Raw genomic sequence first — 17,804 nt, forward strand, 5'->3', positions numbered from 1 at the left:
GTTAAATAAAATTAATAAAAGTTAATAAAATCTAGTTGCATGGTGTGAATGAAAAATTGACGTTAACAATAATTTTATTTAAAGTAAATAAATAATAATAAAATAAATTAGTCACACCAAATTAGATGTTTTTCATTGTCAAGTTATTAAAATTTAGAAAAAATTTTAGTTTTTCATTTGCTACTTTTTGACATCACAATAATGACACCTTGCAACTAGATTTTATTAACTTTTATTATTTTTTTTTACTTTGATCATTTTTTTAAACAATAAATTCCAGTAAAAGTGAAAGATATTGCACATGGCTGTACCAAAAAAAACTAGTACCTTCCACATTATGAAAAAAAAATGGGTTTTAATTTAAAATTAGAAAATTGATAATAACCCAAGATATACTAAGACATTTAGAAAAATTCTAAAGTTGTCACTTTATACTAAATTAAAAACCATTTAATTCAGTTTTTTATTTTTTGAAATCGGACCATAAAAAAAAATTCTATAGCGGTTGCAGTTTTTCAAAAAACACCCTGTATTTTACAAATTCAAAAAAGTAGCCAAATCCAAAAAACAATATTTATTCAAAAAAAAATCACGCAAGACTGGGTTTTGGGGTACTTGTCACTGGACTTAGACCAATTTCCAAAAACAACAACACAAATTCCTCCTCCTCATCCTCAAAACCTCCAAAATTATGAACAATTTTTTCAGTTAACGCATCCACATCTGAGAATTTCATCATGACGGCACTCCCTCCCTCCTCAATCCTATTCCCGTTCAAATCCCTGTTGTAGGGATCAAACATGTAGTAAAAACCTGATTTGAGACACAAAGTCACCACCCAATCACAATAAACAAACAGGAAACACTCCAACGATAAGAAAACACTTTCGAGTGATTTGACCACATTGAATTTACTCAATTTCGACACCACAATGGGTTTATGGACTTTCAATTTGATTATTCTATTGCCACACTCAAAAGTCCTCAACACCTCAAAAATACTCAATCTTTTCTCGGGGAGTTTGTACGCGACGATTGAGTCAATATGGAGTTGTTTGCCGAGTTGGAGGACCATTTCGATGTGGTACCAAGACCACGAGTCCAAATCTGGACTCGTGAGGAAGTACGTGAAGGCTATATAATTAACCGAGAGGTCACTATTGGGGTACAGGGGGCGCACCCCTCTAACTATACTCTCCCGACTATTAATTTGGTACATTTCCATACGAGCCAACATCGTTAAACTCTTCTGACGACTCCTCAAAACTCGTTCGTGAATCTACAAGTCCAAAAATAAAACCCTAAAAATCCTAGTTTGGACTTACCGCTCGTTCAAGTGTTTGGTTCTGGAGGACTTTATCGGCCCATTTTGGACACGTGACTGGCTTCAAAGTTTTCATTTCTAATCTACAAGTCCGTTTTTTTGGACTTCGAACCGTTTTCGTAATCATTTCAATTGGCACAAACAGGAAGATGAGTGGTACCTCTTCACTTGACAAACACGCAATCACATGATCTGACCCGATTTTGGTACTATGAAAACGCAAAACACAAGCGGTACCACCATGAGTGGGAAGTCCAGTGGCACCACGTGAATTCGGGTCAAACATATAGAAGAATTCATCGTCACATTGCTTCCACACTGCCAGTTTGAATCTTTGGACTAGGAGGACTCCTCGAGTGTAACGCTCGAAAAATTTCTCGAAACCTTGTCTCAGATTCAAAATATCGGAATTTTTAACATCGACTTTGCCCCAAATACGCTCATCTGAAGGTATAGTCCAATTGATTTTGACAATACCGATTTGGAAGTCATTATTGGTATCAGAAAGTTCAAGGATATCCCTCCAAGGATCAAATTTATCACCAAGACGTTCCAAAGTCTCAAAATATAACTCTTCCCCATATTTCAAAATCTCATCAATTATTAATTTGGTCCAAGTCAAGGGGTGTCTAATTTTGCCCAAAGCTAACGCAACCACCCCAATGGTCGCACTATGATTGTGCACCCCTCGTGAGAAATTCTCACATTTGTGTTTCACCCCTCCTCGCAAAATACACTTACCCAACATAATCGAAGTAAACCCACCCAAATTCCGAACTCCTTCAACTGGTTCTAAGGGAGGGAAGCCTTTGGGACACTCCCCTGTAACCTCAAATGTCATACCATGAATAACAAAGAAGTGTTCCCCAATTTTGGGCAAGTTTTTCAAATAAAGCGAGGCTAAATCTTCCAAGTTTGTAAATCGGGTAATACAGGAAACCCCCATTGGTGATTTGACACCACTAGGACCACATGGGTGTGAATCAAACATGTAGAAATAATCCTCAATTTGCCAAACAGCAACTGTGTAAGTGTTACACTGCAAAAGACCGAATTGTTTCTTGTCGAAAAAGTCCCCAAGACCGGTTTCAAGGTTAAAAACATCGGGGTTTTGGGATGTTGTATCGCCGGTGGTAACGCCAAGTTCCACTCCCCAACGAATTGCAATTCGATAGATGCAGATTTTGACCGGGTAATGGACAACATCAAATGAGGTATTCGAAATAATCTCGTTGATTTCCTCATCGCCCAAATGCAACTCTTTGAATTGTTGTTTCCTCAAACGTTTCAAAACTGTTAATAGTCGGTCCCCGTAGTCCAAAATATTGTCAATCAAATCAGGTTCAAACCATTTCATGTTGTACAAATTGACAAAAGCTAGAGACATCATCGACATTGGTATTTCTTGATTCCCCCGATTTGATTCGGGGTACAAACGATCAAACATTGAACGACTACCTCGCATAATCCAACGTCCACGATCAATTTCGGTAAAATTGTACCAATCGATGATCATTTCATCGATTTCTTCCTCCTCAGAATCGACAACTTCGTGTCTAAAGGGAGTATTAGTCGTGGTGACTGATTTTAGTTCAAATTCAGTACTTTGTCGCTTATTTGGTGGGATATTTTCCACTAAATGCGTGACAAGATCCTCAAAACGGCCAAACCTCAAAACACATGCCTTCCCCGACTGTTCCTCCTGAATCCTCCAATAGAGAGAGTCCTTTTTCTCGACTGGAGGAGGAAATACATCCTCACCTTCATCCATTTGTGCCAATTCCTCAATATTCTCAGTTGGTTCCTCCACAATTTGAACCTCAACGCTTTCTTCGGGTTGTTGCTCAACATTTGCTTCCTCAATTGTGACCTCAGTTGTCACCGACTGTTGATCAGTTGTCACAGACGCCTCAATTTCCTCAATTTTGGCACTCCAACCATCTTTACCAAACACTTGTCCTCTCTCGTCTCTTGGTTGAGGATCAAAAAGATAGTACGTGTTGTCATCACGCCACAAAGCAACTGTCATCAATGGTGATTCTAAAACCGCCTCAAAAACCTCCAAAGTCCCCAAATCGTCTCTTAAATTCTCCTCAAAATTCCCCATCAAATGTTCCCCAAACTCAAACTCGAAAAAATTACTCCCCACCACGATTTGTTTCTGGACTGTTGTCGTATTGATTTCGTCACATGGGACATTTTCCACGTAGTTGGCAGCCATGGAAAAAGAATAAAGTCGATCACCGAAATTCAAAATCTGGTCCACATCCTCCTTTCGCCAAAATTCAGACGGTATAAGCATGTTCATGGCCAAAGCGGCCAAACAATTCGGAACTGTTTGTTTCCCAATGTTCAAAAAGCCGAATTTTTGGTGTTTTTGACTGAAATTCGACCGAAGAATTGTCGTAAAATCGTTCAATTCGTCGTAGTTGTTCCGCGAAGGCTTGACAAAACCCTCATCGGTGATTTCGACAATTTTGACATCAATTCGACTGATGTTAAATAAATTCAAATGATCGGCTTTCAAATTCGATAGAAAAATTTGAGTCAAATCTTTTATATTTAAAGTCCGAAGGACACAAGCCGTTCCAAAGGGGCACGACAAGCCTTCTTTGTCACGACTGTGTGAGTCAAAGTAGAAATAGGCGTCGCCTTCACGCCATATAGCCATTGATTGGTCATTAGAAGTCACAGTTCCACCATCAGAATTTTGAAAAAATTCAGTTAAACCTTGTTGGAGGGTCAAAATCCCGGGTGTTTTTGAATTGACAACACCGTAGACTAGACAATCGTCGATTTCAAACATAAAACGTCTATTTTCAATATCGTAACTCTTGTAAATTTCAGCAATCATTAAATGTGGGTGTCGGAATTGATCATTTTGTCTCAAATTTTCGACACAAATTTGGTAGAATTTGTCTCCATGTTCCACAATGGTATCAACAGTGTCAGAATTCCATTCCTCGACTTTGATCCAACTCCGGAAGGCTAAAGCCAAAGCCGCCATAGCACCACATTGCGAATTCCGGGATTCTTCCAAAAATCTTCGGTCTTTTTGACTAAAAGTACCTCTCAGGATCCATTTTTGTGGTGCCAGTGCTTTGAACGCAAACCAATCATCTGAGGTGTCTTCAACATCGTCAACCTCAACTTTATAAAGACAAAAATACGCATTGTGTTGTTTTTGTGACAAGTTTGCTAAAATTTTGGCCAAAAACTCACTAAAATGTGAGAAATACAAAACACAAGCTTTGCCATTTTGATCCTTGACTAGAGTACCAAACTCGTCGCATTCATTCGGTTCAAACATGTAGAATTTGCCATCTTCGTGCCAAAGTGCAAGTTTTTTCGTGTTAATTGCCAAAAAGGCGCAATCGTTGTCGAGAAAATGATTTGAGAGAGCTTCACCCAAACTGAGAATATTTGGTTCAGATGAAACAACAGAACCAAGCACTGAATGGTCCAAAACCGGTCGGTATTTCTTATTCTCGATGATGAAATTGTGTGGTCGATCGTCAATAGTGGGGAAATTTGACCATTCAGTGTGAAACAACTCTCCGAGTTTCAAAATTTGGTTGAGAATGTCGCGATTCCAAAATTTCGATTTGTGTAGGCGTAACATGCAAAGGGCGGCTAAAGCATTCGAGGAGTCTTGGTATTTGGTGAATTTGGGGTCGTTTTGGTGGGTTGAAGCACGAAGAATCCCAGAAACACCCTCAATTAACTCTGAAATTGTGAAATCAGGGGGAGAAATCAAATTTGGGAACTAAACCTTGATACTTGGTTGTGGGTTCCAGGTGGGGTTTTTGAGGAGGGATTGAGCTTTCTGGTGGTACTTTCCTCACAATCTCTTCCGCTGGTGCAATTTCTTCTATTGGAGGTTCGATTTGGACCACCTGTGGTTCCCCAAACTGCTCCAAGGCTTTCTTCACCGGACCCTCAACTTTTTTCCCTTGAACCTCAAGAGTTTCCGGCGGTTTGGTGTTAATCTTGACGGTTTTCTCGACTTTGCAAGGGTAAATCGTCAAGGTGTTTGAGTATTTTAACGGGAGGATGACTTGGATCATTGCGACCAATAAGGGGATTTGGGGTAGTCGCAACAGGATGCAGACCCCGAGACCTGGGGGTCCTGACCACCGATTGGCCTCTTGGTCGTACTCAGTTGAGTCAAACAGGAAGAAAAAGTCCCCAAATTGCCAAAATGTCAAATACTGGTGGTGGTACACCAAAATTCCAAATTGGTGATTTTTCTCAAAAAAAGTCTCAAAATGTTTGACTAAATTCTGGGCAATGTTGGAGTCGTTCAATATTTTGAAGCGTTGGTACGTTTCGTCGACTTTCATGCTGACTTGGGTGCTCCCCAGGTAGAAATATTTGTGTATGTGGGGGGGCAATAGATGGTCCTTGCATCTCTGGCCTTCCATTTGGCGACTTTTCAGGTAGAGGGCATCTCCAGTTGCGAGGATCTTGTCTAGAGTTTCCCTTTTCCAAGACCTCATGTTTTTCAAATGGGCGAAAGCACAAGCCACGACCCCGATTGCTGCCCCTTGTTGGTTGTGACCTTTGAACTTTTTGTGGGCTTGGGAGACGGTGCCGGTGAGGAGCATCACCTCCAGACCTAACTTTTTCCACTCGTTTGACAGCGAATTTTCTTTCTTACTTTCCACATTCTGATTCTGATTTTCCATAACAAGAATTTTTGACACTAGTGATTTTGGAAATTTTTGACTGTTACTTGGTAACTCAAATTGTCAATTTCGGGGGATTTCTCATCGATTTTTTCGCATTTCTCCTCAATTTTGATCTTCTCTTCCTCTGTTTCCTTTTTCTTTGCTTTAGGACTCTTCTTCAGTTATGATTTTTCCCAATTCTTTTCAATTTTGGCATCAGCTTGGTTTCTTGCTCAGAACTATCTTCAAAGTTTTCTTAAATTTTCTCAATTTCAGTTTCAACTTTTGGCTTGTTCTCATTCTCTAGTTTCTACCCAAATTTTTACATTTCTGGACAAATTATAGCTTCAAGACACAATTAAGAGCTAGAAACTTCAAATTTGGTATGTAAGTTAGTTGTAGCAGGGGGACGCAGCACGAAACATTTGGTAAAAATCGGTCGCACTGTTCTAATGTTTTTAGTTTCTTCTGTAATTTTCTTAGCATTAACTAATAATAATTCATGCTCAGTGCTACATAATTATATTAATAATAATTAAGGAACTTTTGCGTTATTTTTTGTTTTTATTTGTAATTTGATCAATATATTTTTTTCCCTTAGTTGTTTGTTCTTCTTCATTTTCCTCCCTTTTCAAATTCGTTTTAACTTCCGTCAACGATCCTCCCCAAAATTTAGACCTTTTTTAACTTTTCTTATTAGTTTTAAATAAAGAAAAAACAAATCATTTTTTTCAAAATCTTTATTGGGTTACTAATTACAAAACTACTTATTCACACGTTGCACACTCACAATTCCGGCCACAATCAGCCCGAAATGGCCCACTGGCCCCTCCTCCGGCCCCAAATTCCTCAAAATCTTCTCAACCAACCCTTCCAAACTCCCGTAACGCATCAAAACGGCACTTCCTCCCTCACACTTATTCCCATTCAAGTCCCTCGAATACGGATCAAACATAAAGTAATAACCCGACTTGAAAAACAACGAAATTAGAAACTCCTCATAATTGAGAAAGAAGAAATTAGTCGAAGTGAAGAAATGCGATACTTGAGCCATGACATTCTTCTTTATAAACGGCCCACAATCCACTGGAAGTCTAATATCAATCTTGACCTCCAATTCTCGCAACAAAACACGTCGGAGGATATGCGGTAGCAAAAGTTTGCTTGTAGGCGGCTTGTAAGCATTGTAAGAATCGACGTAAAGCTGGTAACCGGTTTCTATCACAACTTCCATCTGCTTGTAAGTCCATTTACTCAAATCGGTTGCGATTTTCATCAAAACTAAAGCAGCAACGTTGACTGGTAAGTCACGGTCGGCTTGTACGGCCCTTGTAGCTCGAATTATAGCAACGTCGTTGTTAATTTGGTACATTTCGTTTCTTCCAAGAGTGTAGCAACGTTTCGCTTCGGCTTTTCTGCGTTCTTCTTCAGCCTAAATACCCCAAATGTTACGCAAAATTGCTAAAAATGAACCAAAATACTTACAGCAAGTCGCACCTCTCTCTGCATCTGCTGAAGAGTCTCTTTGGTAGGGCAAACCGGTCTTGTAATCGTTGGCTTTGACTCTTTTTGACTCTTGGTAGGCCTTGTCTCCCTTTGTACCTTTTGAAGAGGTGTAATAGTTGGCTTTGACTCTTTTTGACTCTTAGTAGGTCTTGACTCCCTTTGAAGAGGTGTTTGATGTTCTTGGAGAGTCTTTTTACTGGGACAAATCCCCACTTTTCTCCTAGTTTTAGCACTGCCAACTATGATTTCAACCGGAATGATTGCAAACTCAGTTCTGGTCTTGTCAATGTCCATCATACAGGCCTTGATATGATCCGAGGCCAATTTGGAGTTGCAAAACTTCATAATACAGGCACTCCCGCCTTGACTGGGTAATCCAGTGGCTCCACGGGAGTTTGGATCAAACATAAATATATTAACTTCATCACCTTTCATTTGTTCCCACACTGGAAGTACAAACTTGTCGGCTACTAAAATCCCATGAGAGTTTTCCTCAAAGAATCGTTCCAAACCTTGTCGTAGATTTGGAGTTTTGGTGTTTTTGACATCGACAATTCCTTTTTGTTCGGTGAATCTTAGGGCACAATTAACTTTTAGTCTTCCGATAGAAAAATCGGTTTTGACTTGTCGGACACCAAGTCTGTCCTTCCATGGATCAAATTTCCCCTCGAGTCGATCAATAGAATCATTATGGAGCTCTTCACCAACTGTTAGAATTTCCCTAATTATGATTTTCGTCCAAGTTTCTGGATCTTTGCTAAGAGAGAGTGCCAAAGCAACAAATGCAATTGCAGCGCTGTTTATGTGAACCCCCCGGTCAAATTTCGTACAATCGAGCTTAACATCACCTCGAAGGATACTTTTACCGGCCATAACCGGGTTAAAACCACCGATTTTGGTTACTTTTTCTACTTTTTCCTCCGGATGACGCTCCCTCACACATTTATCGTGACTGAAACTGAAGGAGTGAATTTCAAAGAAGTTGTTGCCGTATTTTGGCAAATTTTTCATGTAAATTTTGGCCAAATCCTCCAAATTGATAAAACGCGTAATACACGAGACACCTACTGGTGTTTTGAGGCCAGAAGGACCGTTCGCGTGCGGGTCAAACATGTAGAAGACTTCATCGGACTTCCAAACCCCAACAGGGTAGTCTTTACATGTCAAAATCCCGAATTGGTGCTCCTCGAAGAAGGTTTGAAGCCCAGTTGTGACATTTGGGACACCTTCAGTTTCCTTTGAGGTAATATCACCGACGATGACCTCAAAACTCCCCTCCCAAATTGCCAACTTTTCCCCCATGCAAATCCTCTTGGGATAATCACGCAATTCAAATTTCGTGTCTTTGAGGATTTGCTCAATTTCATCGTCACTCAATTCAAGACTCTCTTTCAATTCCTTGATCCTCAATTTTCGCACAACTGTGTATAACCGGTCCCCGTAACTCAAAATACCATCGACGACGTCTTGAGTGAATTTCTCTAAAGCAAAAAGACTGGCAAATGCAAGAGATACAAGACACATAGGAAGGGATTGTTTTCCACGATTGACAATAGGGAATAGACCATCCCTGAAATTACGGACACTCCTCAAAATCCATTTGCCATGATCAAATTCCTTAAACTCGTTCCAGTCCCCTGCAATTTCATCAGGTTTATCCTCAATTTCCGGATCAAAAATCTCATGAACGATTGGAGTATTTGCGATTTTGACACCTTTGAGGGTGAATTCAAGCTCGGTTCGTTTGTTTGGAGGAGAATTATCAAGCAAGTGTTGGACTAAATCCTCAATTCGGCTAAACCTCAAAACACAAGCCTTGCCTTCTTGTTCTTTTGTCCTCCAAAATTGGGAACCCTTTTTTTCAACCGGTGAAACGTCATCTTCTCCCTCTTCCTCATCTTCTTCTTCGTCTTCATCTTCGTCATTGTCATTTTCAGGTTCCCCCAAATTGTCACCACCGCCCATTTCGTCTTTTTCCCCTTCGTCATCTTTCTTCTCCTCTTCAGTTTCACCATCATCTATTATAATTTTAGCACTCCATTCATCCTTACCATAGATTTGACCCCTTTCATCTCGTGGTTTTGAATCAAACAAGTAGATTAGATTGTCGTCACGCCAAATCGAAACTGTCATCATTGGCGACTCTAAAATCGACTGGAAGGCTTCGTTTCCTTCCTCACTAACTCTCAAACTCAAATGTTCAAAGGCTTCCTTCAAATTGTCCTCAAAATTGCCCGAGGACACATCCTCCAACTCAAAAGTGAGCAAATTAGACCCGATTTGGACCTCCTTTTTGACATTATCTGACGTTACATCGTCACCCTCTCCTTCTATAATCTCCCCACTGTACATATCCTCCATAGTTGTGGTGTAAAGTTTGTCCCCAAAAGTCAAAACTTGGTCGACATCTTCCTTAGTCCAGTCAAAAGATGGTGTCAAAGTGTTGAAAGCCAAAGCTGCGAGACACATCGGAACGGTTTGTTTGCCAGAATTGATGGCAAATTTCTTGTCCCTTTCGGAGTTATTTGATCTCAAAATTGCGATAAACTCATTGACCATTTCATAGTAGTTCAATGGGGGTTTGACTACACCATCCTCAGTCATGTCAATTAATTTGACAACTACTCGACTTATATTAAAGAAATTTTGCTTATCAGCCCCCAAATTCGTCATGAGGGCATTTGTCAAGTCTTCAATTGTCAATAATCGCAAAATACAAGCAGTACCAAACCCACATACTACTCCCTTGTCGTTTCGTGAGTGTGAATCATAGTAATAGTAGGTACCATCACGTTTCCACACTGCCATTGACTGGAGATTAGCAGTGACAATCCCTCCATCACTGTCAGTAAAAAACTGTTCAAATCCTCTCCGAAGATTCGGAATTCCGGTGTCACTTTTCGCATTGACAATCCCATTGACAAGACAATCGTCAATTTCCAAATTGACTTTCTTGTTTTCGACGTCAAAATCCCGTTTCACTTCATCGACCATCAAATACTTGTGTTTAAATCGCCCAGTTTCTTGCAAATAATTGACACAACTTTGATAAAATTCATCACCACTGATCAAAACTTGATCAACTGTATTATCATCCCATTCTTTCTCTTCTTTCAATTCTTTGTATGTCAATGCCATGGTCGCGTTAGCCGTGCATTGGGCGTTACGTGACTCCGGTGGGAATCTCCGGTCTTGTTGACTGAAATTCCCCCGGAGGATCCACTTGTTGTACTTCAAAGCCTTGAAGTTGTACCAGTTTTCAGGGATTTGGACATAATCCTTGATTTTGACTTTGCAGATCATGAAACGGTCCTTGAGGGTACTTTTGGGGACATTGCTCAAGTATAATGACACTAAATCGGAGGGTTTGTTGAACCAAGTGACACAAGCGACCCCCGGGGGGTCCCCTGGTTTGATTGAAGTACCATTAGGGTTCCTCTCGTCGGGATCAAACATATAATAGCGACCATTTTCGCGCCAAAGGGCCACAATGTTGGGTCCTATAAGTATACAACAGTCTGTATCTATTAAAACATTGGTCACGGCCTGTTCCAAATTGAAGATTTTGTCGTCATCGGAGGTCAAACGGCCTACACATCCATATTTTTCTATTTTAGGACTGTATTCCTTGTCGTTTAAAATAATTTTTTCAATGAAATCGCCTTTGGGTAAAGATTTGGACTCGTGATGGATCACCTCTCCGAGTTTCAAAATGTCGTCCAAAATCTTCCGAATCCATTGTTTGGACTTGTATTGTCTTAGCATAGTCAAGGCAGCCATTGCATTGCCTAGTGCTTGAGTACCATTATTTCTGGTAAAACGAGGGTCACGTTGATGGGTCGATGCACGCAAAATACCAATGGTACCAACTGGTAGTTTGGTGAAATGTGTCAAACTTGCTAGTTTTGGGCGTTCGGGTGGGATACGCGACTTGGAGACTGATTTTTTGGGTTCAAGTTCAACTTTGGGTTCTTCAAGCTTGGGTTCTGGGACTTTTATGTGTCGAGGGGCCTTAAGCCGGGATTTTGGTGCCTCTGGTGGTACCGGTGTCTGGCCCTTGACCGTCTCAGGCGGCGTGGTGTTAATCTGGATCACTTTTTCCAAAATGCAAGGGTGGATTATGAACTTGTTGATTTGTTTGAGAGGACAGTTTTTGATAATGATGTCGGCTAGGTGTTTGGTACTTGGTACCCGGATGCAATAGCAGTACCCAAGGCCCGGTAAACCGTCCCATTTGCCGCCCAGATGGTTGTGTTCGGTCGAGTCAAAAATGAAAAAGTGTTTCCCGTATTTCCAAATGGCGAAATACGTGTGTTGGCACCCGAAAATACCAGATACGTTGGTGGTGAAAAATCGGTTGAGCATGGATTCGACTTTTTGGATCATGGTTGAGTCTCTTGGGACTCTTTCACTAGTAGGGTTGATACCAACCCTAATTGAAAGTTTGTTGTTACCCAAATAAAAATATTTGTAGATTTTGGGGGGTTCCAAATGATCTAAACATCGATTTTCGGAAATTTGACGACTTTTCAAATGAAGATTGGTACCAGTTTCCAGGATTTCATCGACGACTTCTCTGGTCCAAATATTCATGGGTTTGAAGCTCGAAAAGGCACATGCAACAATACAAGTAGCTGCACTTTGTTGGTTGTGCCCTTTGAACCTCTTATGGGCTTGGCTGTAGGACCCGGGGCAAATCATGACTTGTTTTTCCAGCTCTTTCCAGTCTTTTGTAAGCGCTGACGATGGCACTTTGGGTGTAGTAGCCCCTTTTTGGGTTTTTCTTTGCATTTTTTCCACAAAAAATTTTGACGAACTTTGACTTACCGAAAAATTTTTGATTGATTGAATTTTGACAGTCAAAATTTCAGTTATGGATAAATCGTAGTAAGATTTTTCCCAACTATTTGCCCCTAATTGAGTTTTCCAGGCCTGGTAAAAGTCGAGCCCAGTCCCGGACTACGGGAGCAACCTATTTTGACCCCGACCCCGTCTTGGAGCAAAGTCAGAGAGACCAAAAAAGCCTCAAACCTAAACCTAAAATCGGACCTTCGGACGACTCAGATATCAGACTTCAGCCATCACTAACGTAAGAAACCTAATCAGGAATCGTAATTCCAGGTTGGGTTTCAGGACACGAGTCGATCTTTTGACCCATGATACAAGCGTACCACCTGGTACTAAATACAAACCGCCCAAAACACGAAAACAAAGACGAGCAGATCGGGAAAGACGCGAAAGGTACGTCCAGGACCTAAGATTTTGTAGTTATGACGTGACCCAAATGCCAAGTCCGACGAAAATAACAAAAGTTGATGTCAAGGTACTGAAAATCCTCTCGAAGGGTGGGTTTTAATCAAAGGGTTCCAGTTAAAGGCACCTTCAGCTGAAATCAAAGAAGCTAAAGTTTTTCCACGTAAACCGTCAGTTTCCCCGAGTGATATACACCCTGAGGTGCCACCACCAGCCGAGTTGGCGGAACGCCAACCCAAAAGTGGTACCATCATCAATGTGAAACACCCAAGACCCAAGAGACGCAAAAAGAAACCTAAACCATCACCAGAACCATTCGATACTCCCCAAGGACCAACAATTGAAGAACTCATAGCGCAAGAATTGGCCACCATTCAGGAAATCGAAGGGGAAGAGGGTACCAAAGTGGAACCTCCACTTGAGAACTACCTGACTAGACAATTCCGGCGTAAAGTGTCACAAATGTCTAAAACCACTTCAATTCAAAGCAAAGACTGGCAAATCGAGGAGGGTGAAGATCAAGTGGTACCACAAGAAGACCGATTTGTAAACACACTAGTGCAGAAATTTCGTCGCGAATCAGAAATCAAACGTTATGAAAGACCTCGTCGCCAAATCAAACCAGGAACATTCGAAAACTTTTCCTTCACAAAATTGAGACAACCAACTTTGAAAACGTTCTATTACGGGGTGAAACTCGGTACTGTCCATCAAGGAGACTTCCATTTCACCCCTTTGAGTCGTAACAAACAAGGGATTTGTATGCCAATAGCAGCTTATTGTTTTTCAATCTTGAAACATCCAGATAAATGGACACAAGCCGATATTGATGATGTGTTAGAAGCCGGAAATGAGTTATTTTTAGAAAGTGCTGATACTCAACATTTACATGGCGAGAATGTGGAGTTGAAAATCACCGATTTGCGAAAGTATTGCAAGTTGGGGAAACGAAAAGTCCGGTTTGTGGTCAGTGAACCGGAAATTTCCGGCATGATCCGGTCAGATGACAAGAAAATCTACAATTTGACCAAGGCGATTAATATATTTTTTTCGCGCTACTCCGCAGGGATTCTACAAACTGAAAATCTAACTATTGCACTTTGGAAGGACAAACACTACTATTTTTTTGATGCTAGTGCTAGAACTATTGATTTGTTTTCACACCCTAATGGTGTAGCCCTTATGGCAAATTTTTACGACACTGCGTCTATAATAACAGTGCTTTTGAACCGGTCAAATCTCGAGAATGTCCCTTTTATTATTTATTCAATTAATGCCTATAAAGTGTTACTCCGTGATGCTGAAGAAGTTGACTCGACTGGTGTTATCCCTGAAAGTGATAATTTTCAAGTCTTGGATGAGGATAAAGCTGTTGCTTTGGGTTCGTTTGATTTGGCCGATAAGTGTTTTGGGTTTTCGCGTAACAAACAAGCCCTTACTATAGCACTAGTAGCACTAGTTTACTCAAAAATCTCCCCTCCTAGTTCCTGGCATAAAGGAACAGTTGATAAGATTGTGATAATCGGAAATCAGTTGTTTTTGGAATGTATCGAAAACGACTCAATTGAGGAGGTAAAAATTGAGGATTTACCGGCTGTAATGACAATTGGGCCGTACCTAGTCGAAGTCTATATAGTCCCAAACCTTTTTGTTGATTTTCTCTTCAAAAAAAGTAAATGTGTTTTGTTGGAACGTTTGGAGAAGTTTTTCGAGAGTGCCTCCAATGCCATCATCCAGATTGACAATTGTGCCTTAGCTGTCTGGAAACAGCGAAATATTTACCATTGTTTTGACCCCTATTCCAGAAATAATGAGGGTTTGAAGTGTCGCGAAGGCACAGCTTGTGTGTCAATGCACACAACTTTGGATTCTTTAATCAAAACAATTTCTACGAATTTTGACCACAAAGATATGATTTTTCACATCCATGCGATGAAAGTGTGTAAGATTCATCGCGATCCTGGTACTAGAGACCTCTTCCCCCAATGTTTAACCATGAACGAGTACCCAATCGAAAATTTCAAAAAAATTAAAATGCGAAAAGGCAAAAGAAAAGCTATTAAATCAGTAACAGTTGATCATACAACTCGAGCTACATTTCTTGGTGAAATCCCGGAAGAATCAATTTTGGAAGTTGGTTCCAACATTAGGAGTATTGCACTTGAGGATTTACCCCCAATGGTTCATAAAGTACCATCAAGACCACTCCCTAAGGTCACACCACCGGATCAAGAGTTTGTGGCTGATTTAGACTCGCCGAGTCTTTCTGATACTCAAATTGAACCACCGCCCCCAGAGGAACCCGAAGGAGAACCTTCGATCGAATTTGTTGATCTTGATGGTTTTGACTTGACCCAGGAAGAGAAAGAAATGGTTGAGAGAGGTGAAGGTGGTGAAAAAGGTAAAGGTAAGAAAAGTCGCCGGTCCGAAGCGGAAGAAATAGCCGAGGAGATGGGTGGTGGGGGTGAAGGTGAGACAGCTGAAGGGGCCCAAGAATGGTACATGGCCGCCTCGGAGTTTACCCAAATCGGGTCACAGTCATTTGTTAGTCGAATGTCACAAGAGGTCAATACTGAACTGTTTCCGATTGAAGTACCACAAGAGGAAGTACCAGTTTTGGTACGTGATATTAGGGCTTTGACCACAAGACGTCGCATGGATATGCAAGCAATGTACGAGTTTGAAATGACACAGGAACCAGAAGTGACACTTGCGGAAGAGTTGGCGAAAGAGACGAATTTTGTCAATTTACCAGATGGTAGTCAGATTATCCTTGGTGGTACTAATATGGCCGCGTTTGGGTCAGAATTGGAGTTTATGGCACCGTTTGTGTGTATTATGGCCTCGGCTGTGGCCAAAAAGTACTCAATTGATTCGTGGTCAAAAGATGTCGTCGATTATGTCCTCAAATGTGGTTCTGAATTGCACCAAAACTCTAATACGCGCTATGACCAGAATTTTAAACTTGAAATTCCGAGGATTAGTTTGGGAAAAACTGATTTTAGTATTAGAGTTAATTATATTTTTGATACTTATATGAAACCACGTGTACTAGCTATGGCCATCCATAATATGCTTTTCCCTCAATGGAATTCCGGGATTGTGGTCACTCCAACCTATTCCTGTGCCCTTTTCTACAAAAATCATCTATATTATCTCTATGACGGTTTTGGTAATAATGAAGTTGGTTTGAGTAAAGGTGTTTCAAATGAAGGAGTTGCGTGTCTTGCACGTTTCATTAATATTGACTCTTTGGTCGCAAGGATTATCCACAATAAGGCAAAAAGGGAACAAGATGAAAACATAGAATACAATAGGTTTGTTTTAAGTTCGTGTCATGTCAAGCAATTACCACGAGAAGAAATCGAAGAAGAGGAAATTGTGGAAGAGGCAGAAGGAGCAGATCAAGATGACATAGTCGTGCAAAGCTACAAAAAGCCGAAAAAAGTGGAAGAGAAGAAACCAGTCAGAATGGGGTACCACTTGGTCGAGAAACTGTACAAAATTGAAGGTACCAAAAGTCTTGGTGGTGGTGGTACCGTGTCTGAAACCCTCAAAGAAGACTATTTCGTCTGTCTCGCCGCCTGTCTCCTCCTCCTCAATCTAGCAATCAAACGATGGGATGATCGCAAAATCGATATGGTACTCGACCAAGGGATCAATATCTTCAACCATGTGGAAGACCATGATGTGTGTTCGAAGAAATTTATCAAAAATATTTGTATCGATGATTATATTTTCGATATTATTGCTAATCGGGTCAAATTTGCAACTTACTCATCCAGACGGACTTTTCGATCAGGTGAGTGATTTAAATTTGGGTACTTTTTTGAGTTAGTTTTCCAGGTATTGAAACAATGGTGAATAAAAAACACGAACATTTTATTTTGCAATTTCCTGATCGGTGTTACGCATTGAGTGTCCAAGACAAGATTTATCACTTGTTTGATCCTAATGATGGGAAAGCCTCCTGGACAAGATATAGCAATTTTGCGAAGTTGATCAAACGAATCAGAAAGAATTTAACAAAAGGTGGGGAGAGTTACAATTTCCATTCTTTTGAAATTATGACGATTAATAAGGCCCCGAAGAGTGTTATTGTGAGTAACAGAGTGAAGAAATATAAGATTCCGAAGGGGAAAAAGCCGGAAATTGTGGGTAAACCATTCTATGAGGATATTTCTTGGTTGGAAGTTGACCCAATTCCGTGGTCTTGGCGTTTCAATAAGGGTGATTTACCAAGATGGAACCAATGGTGGTTTGTGGATTTCCCCGACGATTTGTATTCGTTATTTGGGAATTTGAGTCCGTTAGATGAGAGGTTCCCTCAGGAATTCCCCAAAAAACAAACCCTCGGGAATTTAGTCGCCGCAATTGGGATGATTCACATCTACGATTTGGCGGATTGGAATGGAAATATTATAGATTCGATTTTGATTTTCGGCGATAATTACTTTCAAGAGTGTATTAAAGACATCAAAGATGAGAATTACGAAGTCACTTTTGAGGATTTGAAGAAAGAGTGCTCGATTTTCCCTTATAGTTTCCAAGTGAGGTTTACTCCAGTCGTCGAAGGGACACTTTTCCTTGTCCGTTTGAAACAATTCAATTTGTTTAAAGCCTTGAGGGCGTTTTTCGACGATTATATCAAAAGGTTTGGGATTATTTGCGTGTCGAAAGGTGACAATGACAAGAGATTTTACGCTTTTGGGAAAGTGCAAGATTCGGAGTATTTTTTGTACGATTGTGAGACTTTAGGGCCTCCGATGTACATCGAGAGGGATGCAGGAGTGCCCTATATTTTGCGAACCACCACTTTTAACAGACTTTTGCATGTTATGACGCTGACTTTGAGAGGTGGGGATTTTTATATCTTCGAAGTGGCATTATCCGAATTTAAAGCAATTGCTTGAACATTCTGTGTTGTTTGGTGTAAGAAATAAAGCGCTTTCGATTTTAAAATTGTTTTTTTTTTGAAGAGATTTTTTTAAACATTCGAAATTCCTCATTTTGAATTTGCTTTTTTTGTCATATTCCTACAGATTATGAAA

At 40.4% G+C, this 17,804-nt stretch overlaps 3 protein-coding genes across 3 annotated transcripts; 1 reads left to right on the plus strand and 2 right to left on the minus strand.

Annotated features, from left to right (window-relative positions):
• Nucleotides 1–559: 559 nt before the first annotated feature.
• Nucleotides 560–6,053, minus strand: LOC123009011. Its single transcript, XM_044405105.1, has 3 exons — nt 5,097–6,053; nt 1,326–5,050; nt 560–1,279 (listed from the first exon to the last, which is right to left on the minus strand). The coding sequence occupies exons 1-3, from the start codon at nt 6,010–6,012 to the stop codon at nt 590–592; spliced, it is 5,331 nt and encodes a 1,776-aa protein (XP_044261040.1). The 5' UTR covers nt 6,013–6,053; the 3' UTR covers nt 560–589.
• Nucleotides 6,054–6,732: 679 nt separating this feature from the next.
• LOC123008654 lies at nt 6,733–12,334 on the minus strand. Its single transcript, XM_044404586.1, has 2 exons — nt 7,480–12,334; nt 6,733–7,426 (listed from the first exon to the last, which is right to left on the minus strand). The coding sequence occupies exons 1-2, from the start codon at nt 12,289–12,291 to the stop codon at nt 6,758–6,760; spliced, it is 5,481 nt and encodes a 1,826-aa protein (XP_044260521.1). The 5' UTR covers nt 12,292–12,334; the 3' UTR covers nt 6,733–6,757.
• LOC123008655 lies at nt 11,878–17,709 on the plus strand. The gene is made up of 5 exons (XM_044404587.1): nt 11,878–12,384; nt 12,431–12,589; nt 12,634–12,823; nt 12,871–16,555; nt 16,600–17,709. Exons 1-5 carry the CDS (start codon nt 12,374–12,376, stop codon nt 17,664–17,666), a joined length of 5,112 nt encoding a protein of 1,703 aa, XP_044260522.1. The 5' UTR covers nt 11,878–12,373; the 3' UTR covers nt 17,667–17,709.
• Nucleotides 17,710–17,804: the final 95 nt, after the last annotated feature.

Source organism: Tribolium madens, unplaced genomic scaffold, assembly GCF_015345945.1.
Source record: "Tribolium madens isolate multiple individuals breed KSU strain unplaced genomic scaffold, Tmad_KSU_1.1 Scaffold_71;HRSCAF=194;Tcas5.2_LG6, whole genome shotgun sequence".
NCBI classification, from domain to species: Eukaryota; Metazoa; Arthropoda; class Insecta; order Coleoptera; family Tenebrionidae; genus Tribolium; species Tribolium madens.